At 40.0% G+C, this 15693-nt stretch overlaps 1 protein-coding gene across 1 annotated transcript; it reads left to right on the forward strand.

Annotated features, from left to right (window-relative positions):
* The first annotated feature begins 748 nt into the window (after window positions 1-748).
* On the forward strand, window positions 749-12830 carry ube4a (ubiquitination factor E4A (UFD2 homolog, yeast)). Its single transcript, XM_061046533.1, has 20 exons — window positions 749-771; window positions 2380-2546; window positions 2766-2942; window positions 4201-4313; window positions 4513-4665; window positions 4788-4947; window positions 5080-5282; window positions 5510-5701; window positions 5833-6163; window positions 6372-6498; window positions 6644-6951; window positions 7282-7414; window positions 8427-8617; window positions 8726-8826; window positions 9448-9561; window positions 9900-10074; window positions 10177-10357; window positions 10459-10606; window positions 10744-10901; window positions 10996-12830. Exons 2-20 carry the CDS (start codon window positions 2420-2422, stop codon window positions 11129-11131), a joined length of 3228 nt encoding a protein of 1075 aa, XP_060902516.1. The 5' UTR covers window positions 749-771; window positions 2380-2419; the 3' UTR covers window positions 11132-12830.
* The last annotated feature ends 2863 nt before the right edge of the window (window positions 12831-15693 follow it).

Consider the following 15693-nt stretch of genomic DNA (forward strand, 5'->3'; position numbering starts at 1 on the left):
TCATTAATAGACAGGCATAGACTGTAAATATAAAGATGAAAACACTCAAAATCTAACTGAATCTGCTCTATTTTCTATATGTATAATATATGCAAATATAGGCCCTCATAAATATGAATAATCATGCACATATCCTTACTGTATGTGCATGATAAGGCATACTTATTAATTATTTATTTAACAAACTAAGTCAAAGTATCTCTTTAAGTACAGTTTAATATGCAATTTCAATGCTCATTTGCCTTCCTTAAAAGTCACAAATATTATGTTATTTGGGGCATAACTTGTTATATTAATGACTATTACGTTTTCTTCTTCTTCCTGCTCCTGTTTGCTCATGAACAGTGTTTCAGCATTATGAGAAAATATTTTATTTTTATTTTGTTGTGTTTTATTGGTGTTGAAACCATACACTGAATTGAGCAAATAAATAAAATATGAATTATGAAAAATAAATAAATAAATAAATCAAATATGAACTATTTTAAATTATTCCCACAAGTATTATGTTTGAATACAGTTTAAGAAAAGATTGAACTTTTAATAAGGGTTGCATACGTGTACTACCTTTTATAGTGTCCAACGAAATGCTTCTTTTAATCCACAGTGTTTTATTGTTTTCTTAAAGTTACTCAGCAGCAGCAGAGAGACCCCTCGTCTCATTTTGATGACGTTTACAATTTCAATTTACTGAGGATCTGCTTCCACTGGTTTCGCAGAAGCAATTTTTTTTTTCAAACCAAAAAACACACACTTCTTCCCGTCAAGCAGGTACGACAGCACCTCTTTATCGTTTGTACATTTCATTTGGACTGATAATACACGAAACCAAATGTGACAGTGTGTTAAATCTACGCCACAGAGAAGAGAGTCGTGGTGACCCAGTGACAGCTTTAGCTTTCGCTACTACACAAGCTAACCAGCTAACTAGCCCTGTTGCAGGCAGGACGGTCACTGCTACTCGCCAACCCTCCCAGCTAGGTCGCTAATGCTACTACATAACTGCTAGGCTGACAGCTGACATGATTTAAATAACGGGTTAAGAGGAAAGGTAGCTCCACAAAGTAAAGGTGTTAAACTAAACTGATGGGTAACCGTGACAACACACGTAACTTTGATCCGCCGACATGGTGCTGTTTGGTTGTTTGCTGCTCCATTTAAGGAGTAATTGTTTTATTGGTTGATCTCTACAACATGCCTAAAGTTTAATAGTACGTCAGAGGTTGAAGAAATGAAAGCAGGCGTAGGATCAGGAGAAAGAGGATGTTAAGAGTACCTTTTACATTAAGGGAAATATTGTGTTCAGTGTGAAGAGAAACAGTCACACACAGAAATATTGAGACAGGAAATTCTTCACATTTCACAAATTATGAATATCTAGGTCTGATCTGATCTTCTACACTACAGTGAAGAGGTCTGGAAACTCACTCCTGGATGTGATCACAAGAAGATTAAGATGTATGAATGAATGAATGAAACCCTTATTGCCCCTATAGGGGAATTTGCCTTGCACAGAGAGCTAAAAAAAAACACAATACAAACAAAAATTTACAGGACAGCACGTAAGAACACATAAAAACACACTAAAGCATCACATAGGATAGGATAGGATAGTACTTTATTGATCCCCAGAGGGGAAATTTGGGCGTTACAGCAGCACAGACAAGAAAGCTCAAAAATACACATTAAACAGAATAGATAAGATAAATAAAAACAAAAACAGGGGGGATATACAGTACAAAATGAATGATGAAGTTAACTGGGGGGAATTGAGAATTGAGACCGTATTTGCAGAGAATGACAAGATAAAGTGACAGGTGATGATTAAAGTGACTTGGTATGATAAAATAGCAGCAAGTAATGTAAACAGCAGAGAAGAGAGGCAGTGTTGTACCACAGTAATGCAGAGATTCAACATTCACATGATTCAATGAGGGATTTCAGCAAGTTAAATAAAGTGCAGAGTGTCGAGTTCGTCCTGTATAATCAGTTCTTATTAAGCAGCTGAATACTGCGCGGTACAAAGGATGTAATGCCTCTTTTAGTCCTCGTCCTGGGCGTTCTGCACCTGCGCCCTGAATTCAAGAGTTCACACTCGGACCAAAGGGGGTGCAGAGGGTCAGCTGTGATCTTGACGGCTAAATTCACTGTGTAACGGTCTGTCAGGAAATAAATGCTGTACATTTGCTTCCCAGTTATCTTGCTGCCTAGTTTAACAACTTTGTCCAGTTTGTTCTTATTACTGACCTTCATGTGTCTGACTGTAACTGTAAGGCTGACATGGTTATGATAATAGTCAGACAATGATAAAAAAGAAAATACTAACCTGTGTGGATATTGTGCTGCGTCTGTGTTGATGTGTCTGCGTTGCCCTTGAAGGCTGGGATCTTGGATGGAGTGAGTGTTGAGCCCCAATGAGATGACTGACCAGGGCAACAACAACCAGAACATCTCCTGCAACCCCTTCGCCGCCCTCTTCAGCTCACTGGCTGATGCCAAGCAGTTCGCATCAGGCCAGAAACCTCAACAGTCTACCGAACCACCACGTGAGTTATCAGAGCTGCTGCAACCCTCTTGAAAGAAATACATTAAAGGGGGATCATAGTTACGAAACGAAGAGCAGAGAAACAAATCAGATACACACATAATGCCCACATAACTTCAGTGTTAGAGGAGCGTCAGGGTTTTCTCTCTCTTGTCATTTGTTCTGGCTTAGATTAATCCATATCATGAAACCATACCAACCTTTTTTTCCTGTGTGACAGTGGAGGACTCAGGAGAGAGCCAGTCAGAGTCAGAAAACTCTGTGTCAGACAGCGTCGATGAAAATGATGACTCTGTGGCAGAGATCAGCCGCTCCTTCCGGTCCCGTCAGGAGCTCTGTGAACAGCTCAATGTCAATCACATGATCCAGCGAATATTTCTCATCACTCTTGACAACAGTAAGTAAAAGGAGATTAAATATGAGCGATTTGTAACGAGTACCGCTTTTTATACAGAATGTATGCCTGCGTCTTAGTTCTATGAAAATAAACACAAACTCCAGCTCAGCAGAGATTCCAGTCTGCAGTTATGTTGCTAGCAAGTTACTTAATAAACAACAGTAGTCCAGTTTCTGATTTATGACCATGTAAATAGACTAAAGGAGTAGAGAGACAACTGTTGAAAAGGTATATTGAATATCCACCTACTGCATGAACCATACATTCTACTGTATGTCTGTTATATCAACATTGAATGACAAATACCTAGTAGTAACATACAACAGGTAAACAATTGTAGATCCATTTGCTAAACTTGGGTTTTCTGTTTGAACATCTGTAGTAACTGAGCCTGTTATGCTGTTGGGAGCATTTTTATGGGCCCACTTCTCCCCTTAGTGGAAAGGGTCACAATACATTTAAATCAAGTTGTTCTGAGTTGTGACATTTATTCTGTGAGGAACCATTCTCTTTCCTCTTGGGAGTGTTCCCTCCAGGATGACAGTACACACTTCCATAGGGCACGAGGAGTCACTGAATGATTTGATGAGTAGGAGCTTCAAATGTATGAATTCAAAGAGACATGAAATGTGGGGAGGAGAGTGGGAGGTGACATTCAACATAGTGCCAAGGTCAGATTCCAATTAATGTAAGGTGCAAAGTCAGGTTTCTTCTTTACGTTACCAACAAAATAGTCTTCTTTTGCTTCTCTTTGAAAGGACATAAGAGAGACAGACAGACAGATGTCTCTATATGTAGCTGGGTTTTAGCCAAAAAAGTACAGCAGTCTGTTCTGCTATTCTTAGTGGTATTATTGTTTGATGTTGCTGGCTCTCTTGAATGTCAAAATTTAGCTTCCAGTAAGTAATGCAACAAATGACTCACCACCCTTAATGACAATACCAAGACCTTGCACATTGTGAATCTTCAATGTGAGAATGCTGCTCAAGGATGAGTCATGGTGTTCAGGAAATGTTGGCAAAAGCCCCCCCCCCCCTTTTCACATGGAGTCCTACAATGATTTCCTCTACCTTGAAAAATATATACACAGGCGCTTCAATTATCCAGTATTATTTATTCTTGATTTTGAAGTCGGTGTTCATTTCTCGGCTACGATAATCCAGCTATGATGTTTTTTTTTTGTTTAAACGTCACAGCTTTTTATGTACTATAATTTGAGATTTTTGTTTTTATGGAACATGGTTTCATTTCCTTGAAGGTGACCCAAGTATGAGAGGAGGCAATGGGATCCCCCCTCGCTGTGTTTACCTGGAGGAGATGGCTGCAGATCTGGATGGACAGGACTGGCTGGACATGGACAACATAGAACAGGTCAAGAGCATGTTTTTTTTTTGTTTTTTTTTGCTGAGGGATGACTTCAACAGAAGCAGGAAAACTAGACATTAGTTAGACATAGTTTTTTTAGGTGTATTATGCAGGGAATTAATTCAGAAATATAAGGAATAATCAGTCATACAAAGATTGTTTTGTGTGTATGGGTGAGTAATCAGATCAGATCTCTGTCTTCCAGGCTCTGTTTAACCGTCTGCTGCTGCTAGAGCCAGGAAACCAGCTCATCTACATGACATCATGCAGCGCTGTTAACCTGTCAGCTGACCGTGACGCCGGAGAGAAGTGCGCCATGCCTTACCTGTTTGCTTGTTACCAGAGGTCTAAAGAAGAGGTGAGAATGCCTGCAGCTGTTTTCTGCATCTGCTCTCAGAGCTTGCCAGACTACTCTCTGTAATTTGAACATTAAAAATGTCCCATGCTCTTTCATAGTGATTTGATTATTTTTTGCACAAGGTGACAAAGGTACCAGAGAAGTTGCTGTCATTTGCTGTACGCTGTAAGAACCTGACAGTTTCTAACACACGGACAGTTCTGCTCACCCCGGAGATTTACGTCAGCCAGAATATCTACGAACAGCTGCTGGACCTGCTGCTGGAAGGCTTCAATGGATCACGTAGGTTCAGTAGGCCTGACCTGCTGCCTTCCTTTTTGTTTTGGTTATGTGCCTTGCTCTCTCTTTTTACTTTGGTTTTCTTATGTAAAGCTTTGTCTTTAACTTTCTCCTCTCACTTTGTTTCTGTTTCAGAGCCAGAGGAGGTGGTTGAGTTTGTAGAGGAGGTCATTGCGGGACTACTCTCTGACCAGGAAGTGCGTACTTTCGAGGAGGTGATAGTACCAGTGTTTGATATCTTCCATGGACGCGTCAAAGACCTGGACCTTTGCCAGCCTGTCCTCTACTCCTACCTGGATGTTTTGCTCTATTTCAGCCACCATAAAGATATTGCAAAGGTCAGGAGACACACTGAGACATTTGCAAAAAGCATTGTGAATTTGCATCGTTACTTCTAACCAGGTGTTTGACATATACAGAAACACAATCATGATCAGATATACTGTATTGGTATTCATTTGTAATGTTCTACCTTTACCCTTTGAGTTTGTGGTTTCACCCCCCTCAACCCCTCAAGCTTTCACAATTGTCCTAATAGTTCTTTTTTTGTTGTTGGTTTCTGTAGATTTTGATGGAGTATATCCAGCCCAAAGATCCAGCTAATGGTTTACAGTACCAGAAGACCCTTTTAGGGGCAGTGTTAAGCATCTCGTGCCTGTTAAAAACCCCAGGTGTGGTGGAAGGACATGGTTACTTCCTGAACCCTTCCCGCTCCAGTGCCCAGGAGACAAAGGTCCAGGAGGCCAACATCCACCAGGTCAGCAGATTCTCCTATTATGACGTTGACTTCTGATAATGATATTTCCTGAAATGAATGATGAAAGCAAACACTGCTTGTCAAACTACAAATGTCTACGGGTTATAATCTTTACTTCCCTTGTGTTGCAGTTCATGGGCCAGTTTCATGAGAAGCTGCACCAAATCTTTAAGAATTTGCTCCAGCGTTCTGGTGAGACGCGCCACTTGCTGCTCTCGTGGCTAGGCAGCTGTTTGCATGCTAACGCCGGTCGAGCAAAGATATGGGCCAATCAGATGCCCGAGATCTTCCAGATGTACGCGTCGGATGCTTTCTTCTTAAACTTAGGTGCAGCGCTTTTGAAGCTGTGCCAGCCCTTCTGCAGGCCTCGCTCGCCCAAACTGCTCACCTTCAACCCCACCTACTGCGCCTTCAAAGAGCTGAGCGAAGAAGAGAGACGCAATCGCAACGTGCACGCAAGAGGTTAATGTATAAGACAATTTGGGGGAATAAGCCTTTTTCTTTTGTCAATACTTCATTCCATATTTGTTATGTAACAGTAGAAACTGTTTTTTTTTTATTTACAAGTGGGTTTATAGTAGTTTTAAACTCTCAGTTTTGAAGGGCTGCATGTTAATGAAGACTAAACCTGATATTTTATGACTGAATAGTGTTTTATTTCTTTTACCAGGCCTCGAAAAAGAAACCTGTCTAATCCCTGTGCCCCCTCAGCAGCTGGTGGAGTCTGCACAGTCTTACAGTCTACTGACTGAAAACCTCATCCTCACACAACTCACCCTGCATCTTGGCTTCCACAGGTACATTCTTTCAAAAAAGTACAGATGTTACAGAAACGTAGTTTACATTATGTTCTATCATGTTGGCACCATACTACTTTATGACGGCATTAATCTGTGTTGTCTTGCACTGTTTGTGTCAATGGACCATAATGTGTCCATGCAGACTCCACGAGCAGATGGTAAAGATGAACCAGTCTCTCCACCGGCTCCAGGTGACATGGCAGGAGGCCCAGCGATCAGGCAGCCCCATGTCAGAGCAGCTCCTGGAGCAGTTTGAGCGTCTGATGATTGTTTATCTGTCAACCAAAGCCGCCACCACGCAGCCTGCCATGCTGCAATGCTGCCTTAACCTCCAAGCCTCCACCGGTGCTCTGCTAGTGCAGCTTGGTTTGGGAAACCAGGGGCCTGAACATGTAGCACTCAGTTTTCCCCTGCCCTCCCTACAGAATACTATGCTTTGCTTTGTTCCAGGTAGGTCACACCTTCTCCTACAATGCAAATAAAGTGGAGCAGAGCTTTTTTATCCTCCCTAAATTGGAGGATTTTGCAAAAAAATCGAATACATAACCAAATAATATACCGTTGAAATAAACATAATATAAATAACTACATTTTTTATGTGAGGTAAAGACACTGATACAAGGTTTGAGTTAAAACCCAACAGGGTTCAGACTGAGGTCAAGTGAAAAATGAAGCTACCTGATCTCTGGGTTTTCAACAGCAGAACCAAAAAAATGTGGAAATTACATTGATTAACATTCCTTCAAATAATAGTAATTCCTTGTGTCTTTCCTTGGACAGAGTTTTTTGCTGAGAACATAGGAGATTTTTTCATCTTCCTGCGTCGATTTGCGGACGATGCTTTGGAGACCTCCACGGATAGTCTGGAGCAGATTCTTAACTTCATCACTGTCTTCATGGGGAATGTAGAGAGGTACATAACATGCTCTACACTCTCAGAAATAAAGTGCTAATTAGAACCAAAAATAAATGTTCTACCTGTCCCCTTTGGAAAACTGTTTTCGGATCCCTGTAGAACCTTTTTTTTTTTTGGTGGTTCCAAGTGGTAGAATTTCAGAGGGTTGTCTCTAAAGCCCAACATATACCGTATGTACAACTATCTCTGAGAGGTTTCCCCTACATCCTTTTTATGGTGTAATGGTTCAACAAAGAACCTGCACAGGAGGATTTAATCCACCGTCTTAACAAGAAACCTACAGAGGGGATTCCACAGGGATCCCTTTTATATTCCAAGGGTTGGATCTAGAACCCACCCAGAAGGGCTTTTAAAATGTTTTTTTTATTATTTTTATCATGGTACGACTAAGAATGAACACCTTGTCTTTTGGCACATTTAAGAAATAATTAAAACAATAATCAATATATTTCAAATGATGGACAAGGAGGGGAGAAACTCTTAGCATGCAACCTTTTGTCTTCTAAGGACACAACTGAAGTCAGATACATCAAACCGTCCTCATTGGGAAAATTCATGTTATCACCGACAATGTTATATCTGGCATGGCAGAGAGGAAAGAGAGAGTTAGTGGCATCATGCCAAGGTCCAGCTACTACACCAGATTAATCATAAGCCATCTACAAACAACTAAGTAATGCAGAGGTCAGTGAGAGCAGTGGAAGTGTGGGTACATTCAAATGTGGCAGTGGATAAAAGACTGAAAAGGCCCGTCCTCTAACTCCTGTTAATAGAGTAAAATAGTCAAAGAACAAACAACCCTATCCAAAAGAGGTTCCTCTAAAGCAAATGCTTCTTGGTAGTACCTCAGCCCTTTGGAAATAACTTTTTTGGAACACCAAGAGTCTATCTTATCATTGTCTTCATAAGGAAGACTATCAATGGTTATTATCTTGCTTGAATAGTGCAGGTTGCCTTGAAATATGTTTCTCATATTGCTTTAATCCCACCTGTCCCACATATACAACAGGATGAAGAACCCTCATTTAAGAGCAAAGCTGGCCGAGGTCTTGGAGGCGGTGATGCCCCACATGGAGCCGCTCACTCCTGGTGCTGTTCAGCCTATCATGTTCCAGCGAGAGCGAGTCTTCTGCTCTTACAGACATGCACCCCAGCTGGCTGAGGCCCTCATCACTGTGTTTGTAGACATTGAATTTACAGGTGAAGTATGCATATGTCTTAAAATGTTTGACTTCAACAGTACTGGTTGTTTTATAAACAGAATTGAAACATATAACTGTACTTGTCCTCTTGTCTGTACTTTTTCAGGTGATCCTCATCAATTTGAACAGAAATTCAACTACAGAAGACCCATGTACCCCATCCTCAAGTACATGTGGGGCAAAGAGGACTACAGAGAGAGCGTGAAGGTAAGAAGAAATCAAGTGTGCTCAAACAAACTCTTTGAATACTTTTCTTTAAGCATATTCAAAAGAAGCTTTCAAATGTGCCTCCAGAACTAATTTATTACAATGTTGGTATTAGATAGAAATTGGCTGGATGGCAGTACAGGAAAATATAAAAAAAGTTGTATTCATTTGTGGTGGGTGTACATTAAAATCTTAATGGATTTTGACATGTTTTATGAGGTTATTACCAAGCAATTCATTTATAGTAGACATTGATTTTTGGTGAAGAGAGCAGCAAATAAATTCCTTCAAAATGCCTGAATTTGTCCTTGCCCCCTTTATCCCTTTCAAACTGTTGCTAGTGTACGAGTACTTGTGGTAAGGATAGAAATAGCCCCTTAGTGCACTTTTGAACCCCTAATAATGGAAGATAAAATGTCAATGAGGTCCCATTTTGTTGCTCACTTCTCGCTGGGATAGACTTTTGCCCCTTTCAGTCTTCAGTGCCCATAAGTAAGTGTAATGAAGGAATATAAGGGGGGACAAACTGGCATACTTTTACTACCAGGTGGTAAGTGATTAAGGGTGTTGTAGTTTATTATACTGATTGATACAGATTTGTTTTTTCATTTACTTTTTCAGCATTTGGCGCACTATGCATCTGAGAACCTGGAGGCCATGAACCCTCCTTTGTTCCTCAGGTTCCTTAACCTCCTGATGAATGACGCTATCTTCCTCCTGGACGAGGCCATTCAGGTAAGACCGAGTACACCATCAGTCAGACATCCATAGATTTCTACCCGTCCCTATTATGTAGTACAAAGTAAACCACCATCGTGTTTTCATTTCTTCTTGTCTGGTGTTATTTCACTTTTTGTGGTGTCGCCTTAACATTAAAATATGGGTTAAGGTTATCTTCCCACAAATCAAATAGTACTGGTTACCATGAAGATTTTGTCAAAAATGTGAATTGGAAAAGACCCTCATGACTTTTAACTTGCTGGTTGTCTTCAATGTTTTTATCTCTTTTGCAGGCCTTCAGATGTTTTCATTAGCTCGATGGAAGAATAAGACTTTATCTTTGTGTGTTGTAGTACCTGAGTAAAATTAAGGTTCTGCAGCTGGAGCGGGATCGAGGGGAGTGGGAAAGCCTGGCCCCCGATGCCCGAAGAGAGAAGGAGTCCAGCCTGCAGATGTTTGGACAGCTGGGACGCTTCCACAACATCATGTCTAATGAGACCATCGGCACACTGGCCTTCCTCACCTCAGGTCAGGCTGAAAAGATTGTGCCTCTTTATATCGATGCATCCTTTCAAAGTTAGTCTTCATCCACCCCATTGTTTTTTTTTTGATCATTTTCCTCATTTCCAGAGATCAAGGGGATCTTTGTGCATCCCTTCCTGGCTGAGAGGATCATCTCCATGCTGAACTACTTCCTGCAGCATCTGGTGGGTCCTAAAATGGGAGCGCTTAAAGTCAAGGACTTCAGTGAGTTTGACTTCAAGCCCCAGCAGCTTGTTTCTGACATCTGCACCATCTACCTGAACTTGGGGTATGTACAATATCTTATTGTAGAAATGTTAACAGTACAAAATGTTTTCCTCCTTTTGTAATTTGTTTAATACCTTCCCTTTGTCATCCTATAAATGGCAGTGACGAGGAGAATTTCTGTGCCACAGTCCCCAAGGATGGACGATCTTACTCTGCCACCCTCTTCACCCAAACAGTTCGGGTACTGAAGAAGATAAACAAGCCTGGGGACATGATCGTGGCTTTTGGACTTCTCGCTGATAAAATAAAGGTATCATTAGTTGTAGAAGCTGTTTGCCAGAAATAACACAAGCATAAATCTGTGTTTTTCTGAATCTATGCCGTGATCGCTGTGGTGGATTTAGGTAGAAACTCTGAAGGTGTGTTGTCAATGTGTCTTCTTTTCAGCCCCATGCAGACAGACAGCAGCAGGAAGAGGAGACTTACTCGGATGCCCCAGATGAATTCTTGGATCCCATTATGTCCACTCTGATGCTGGATCCTGTGCTTCTCCCTTCTTCCAATGTCACAGTTGACCGCTCCACTATAGCAAGGCATCTCCTCAGGTTAGCTCCTGCAAAGCACCGAAATTCTCGCGAGATGATGGCTGTTTGAGAAATCGGGATGTGTCATTTAATTGTGATTATATCCTTCTTGCAGTGACCAGACAGACCCTTTCAATCGCAGTCCTCTTACCATGGACCAGATCAGGCCAAACGAGGAACTCAAACAGCAGATCTTACAGTGGCTGGATAGGCATAAGCAGGAGAGGCTGCAGATGGGACCCAGCGGCTAGCCCACAATCCCTCACTGTGATAAACAATGACCACATCCTAGCATCCTGGCTCACATCTCCTGCGTGCTCTTCTGCTCTGATCCATGGTGTGCTTGCCCCAGTGGATTTCTTCAGACTCCTCTGGTCCCTCTTACATTGCATTCTCTTCTTCACGTAGCCTTCACGCTCAGTGGATTCTCTATGTGACAGCAAAATGTGGTACTTCAGAAACCCTGCACAGTAGCTGTTTGAGTCCAATGACACCCTGTGGTAACATTAGTGGGTGACAAAACCTCTCTGGTTCCTTTCTCCCTGAATGCTGTGTATTAGCTAGTCATTGTTACAATCAGAACTGTGGCCAGAAGTATCAGTTTCAACAGGACTTGTTGAATGTTCTTTATGAACTCCTGACCTGATTTTCTACAGCAAGGTAAGTATTTTTGGGAACTCTTACACTCGATCATGGATGGAATCATTTATAATTTGACCTTGATGTTATTGTTAATTAAACATTATACACTGCCATTTAAAGTTCTTGAAAGCCCTATATTAAAGCATGTTTGGTTACATATCAAGCAGCATTGTAAATAAGACTAGCAATTAAAAGTAAGGCATACATCAAACAGACTTTGATATGTGACTTTTGTTCAACTGAAAATAACATATATTTACTGTAATGAGCACAAAACCACACTGTGAACTATTAACATTTAAAGGTCCGCAAATATAAATGTGCACCTGTCATTAACCAAGCACTTATTAAAGTCCACAAAAGGATCTGAAAGTTTGCAAATGAAAATGTTGGATATAAGGACTTACACTGTGTTTAAGTTATAACACAACAATAAAGATCATTTAAACCACAGCTTAGGATATAGTACACTCACCTCCGACATAAAACACATCTACTACATATCTAATCTAAATCTTAAAATAAAATACTTTGGTTTGGTCTTGAGCAGCTCTCAGATGACTACAACGGGCTGTGATGGCTCATGGATGATGTCAGAAGCAAAAAAAAAAGTTTACTGTTAAGTTTTAAAAATTATTTGAAAAACGTTATTGCTCCCAATTCCTCAAATAATTTCCCTTTAAAGCTCGGCAAGACATAATACAACTGTTCTCATTGACTGATCCAAAGAAAGACAAAATATTGGGTGTTCAACTTGGTTTAATTGGCAGTGTATATAACAGTCATTAACATCCTTGGAATAAACATTGACCAGATTAATTTATGTATCCTGAACTAGCATTTTCATTTTTATTTTTTTTAAACGTGTGCAAGCGTGGTACATTAACATGTGGGCGAACAGTTGATCAATAGAATCTGTGCCTAAAACCGAGAGCCTTGCAGTGATTTCAGCGAACGAGGATCTAACTGGTTTCATACTCTTACGAGACATAATTATAGGTTTTTTTCTAGGGCATAGAGGGAGCTGAGGGTTTGAATATAAAAGGAAGACAGATCATAAGTTTAAGGATGTTTTTTTTTAGTAACTCTTTGAATGATTTCAATTCAAATCCAGTCTTGTATAAAATGGCAAAATGTGAGAGAAAGATTATGTTGGCATGCCCTCATACTGTAAGTGAACTATTTACCACCTAAATGAATACATGGGATAAATTATAATGCAATATTTTTTGTTTTAATTGTGATTATAAAATGTTTATTTTGGATGTACAGTATGATTAATAAATAAAAGTAATGTGCGTTATATAATACATGGTCATGTTCTCTTTTAAAAAGAAAAAATTAAAGACTAAATAAAATCAATGGTTATTATATAAATAGAGAGGTGCTTTTGCTATCAGGACAGTGCATGATATTTACAAAATGACTGTTATTGAGGTTTATTGCATTTACATTTACATAACAATAAAAGACAAATAGGAAACTTTGAACCAATTCATCCATAGTATCGGTAGATACAGAAATGTATGTGAACATCAGTGGTGAGAGGACAAATCTTAACAAGACACCACGTGAACTGTAAAACAAGTCAAGAAGCAAGCATAAGCATACAAATAAAAATCATTTTAAAAAAACTACAACAACCAAGCATACAGATGACAGCCAAGACCAGGGATAATGAGAAACACACACTTACAAAAAAAGGGTGGCCGTGAAAGGTGGGGATGGGGGTCCAGTTACACATTATGTGTTACGTTAGCTTTGGTAAAATGAATCTGCTGGAGGTTCATCAGTCTAATTGCTACACAAAATAAGTAAAACCATCCCACGTCCTGTGAAAGTTCTGTAGGGCCTCATTAACAGCACATCTGATCTATCTTACCCAGTAAGGTTGGACATAATAAAGAATGAGGTGAGTGTTGGTGGATGGAGCGAGTGTTATGAGTCATGAAAGGGATATTTAAATATAGTCTACTTTCATTGATTATTTACTAATATTTTTGAATGCCACTATAGTTTGAGAAAAATGCTGAGGTTAATTTTCTACTCAAGGATTGACTGTCAAAATATTTAGCATTGTCTTTAACAATATCTGCTGTCTCGGATGTCTTTGTGAACCACTGCACACTTTGTGACTGCTATAAGCCCCGTTCCCACCAAGCAGTCACGTTTGGTTCACTACAGTTTGGTTCAGTTCGGTACAGTAAACCCTGAACTTGCTTGCGTTTCCGCAGCAAACTGTACCCTTATTTGGTAAGCGGAGTGTAAGCCAGATGGAGATAGCCGCGTCAGCTTCGTAATAGTGTGACATCATAGCAGCCCAACACAGTGTAGCCAGCTATTAATTAAGTTAAACCTTCAATAAGAACAGGGACACAGTAAACAAGGGACTCTTTATGGTCGGATCTGTACCCTTGGCACCCCAACAGAAGGGTACCAAAAAAGTAGGACGGTACAGATCCCTTATTTTGGTACCATTCCCAACTTTTGACGGTGGAAACGCCAATAAATGGGTACCGTACCGAACCAAACTGAACCAGACCGCTGTCTCCAAGTCACTCCTACACAGCTTGTATATATTAGTGATGTCTACATGTCAGGCAATTTTAGCAGCTATATGAATTCTTCAGAGCCCGAGCCATCCCATGTTCTGCATGTCCTAACAAATCTCACGTCTTTTAGAGCTCAAAATCATGTTTAGGCCACATTAGTTAACATAAAGGCAGATCGAGTTGCTACTGGATCTAAGATCTAGTTTGCATCCTAATCTTAATTACCTTAATAATTATAAATGTAAAGAAAATCCTGCTTAAGATAGGAACTGCGCGTTTGTTTTTGGATTGTGCAATCTTTATCTGCACTTGGCAAAGTCAAAAAAGAGCAGTTCTTGTTTCTGCCACTGAACCATTCCTTGTACATAAAAGGTTATATATTTTGAAAAATAAACTTCACCACTTTTCGACCACTAATATGTGTCCCTTGTCTGTCTAGACCCCCCCCCCCCAGTTATCAGACAAGTCCATCCTCTCTGTCTTTTACCTGTTCCACTGTTCAGAAAAGATTTGCTCAAACAAGACGTTTGGAGATTTTCCCTTTGTGACATCACAAAGGGCAGTAACTTAACCCCTCCCCCAGGTGGGTGACACTCCCACAGATAGGTGTTAATTCTGCCCTCTGAGTCCGCCTTCTCACCGTAAACAATAGGGCATGGAGTGGGAAAGCCAGAGCCACATCCCCTTCCAGAAGCTCGTGGCAAAACACAGCTCATTTGCATTTAAAGCTACAGACAGAAAAACACAGACATCTGAAATAGAGGGGTTTATAGACATGATACAATATAGGATCAGAGTGGATTTATAACAAGAAACTTCACAGACATGTTTTTGGGAGCTCTGAGACTTATTTAAACTTATTAAGGAGGATAATATGGGACCATTAAGTAACTACTTTGGTTGGCCTGAATATGACTATGACTTTTACTACTGTGCATATGACATTTAATCAAACTTAAGTTTACATTTAAAGTGCATAATATACTTGCCTGGGACTTTGTTGTCATTTGTACCTTGATTAATCTACTTTAGATTTTGTTTAATAAATTGTGATTTTTTTTTTAATCTAAAAGAGTAAAACAAGTACAGTTTCTTAAACTACCTATTTAATTTGTGTGCTGTACTTTGGACATTGCATTGGCAAGGACAACATCTTCGTAAAAGGTAACAAACGAGCATGCTGTGTGCATGCAAATAAAGGCATTGTAGACACAAAAAATTGTCTGAAGCGTTTTCAGGTGGTCATATCACATAGGAGAGTGAGTAGCCTACTGAAATTCTTCATTTGGAAGTTTCTGTGAAATTAAAAAGTGTAAAATGTTGAACTGAGAGGAAGAAATAGCCTAAACATGACGTATTACATCAATCTAATTGATTCTAAAAAGAACAAGTACATTTTTGGGACTATCAATACTGTGGGTATCAAAAGTAATTAATATGCTTCTTATAAGGAATTTTGATGCTGTGTGGTATGTCTCACTTGTATCAGTGAAGCACTTCATATTTACAGTCTGGTGAAGCATGAGGCCAGCTTACCCAAGGTTTGTAATGTTTGCAGACAATTGCCTGGAGGTGGCCATTCTCCAGAGTAAAGAATATATACTTATTTTTCATGAATT

The sequence above is a fragment of the Labrus mixtus genome, chromosome 9 (genome assembly GCF_963584025.1).
Source record: "Labrus mixtus chromosome 9, fLabMix1.1, whole genome shotgun sequence".
Lineage (NCBI taxonomy): Eukaryota > Metazoa > Chordata > Actinopteri > Labriformes > Labridae > Labrus > Labrus mixtus.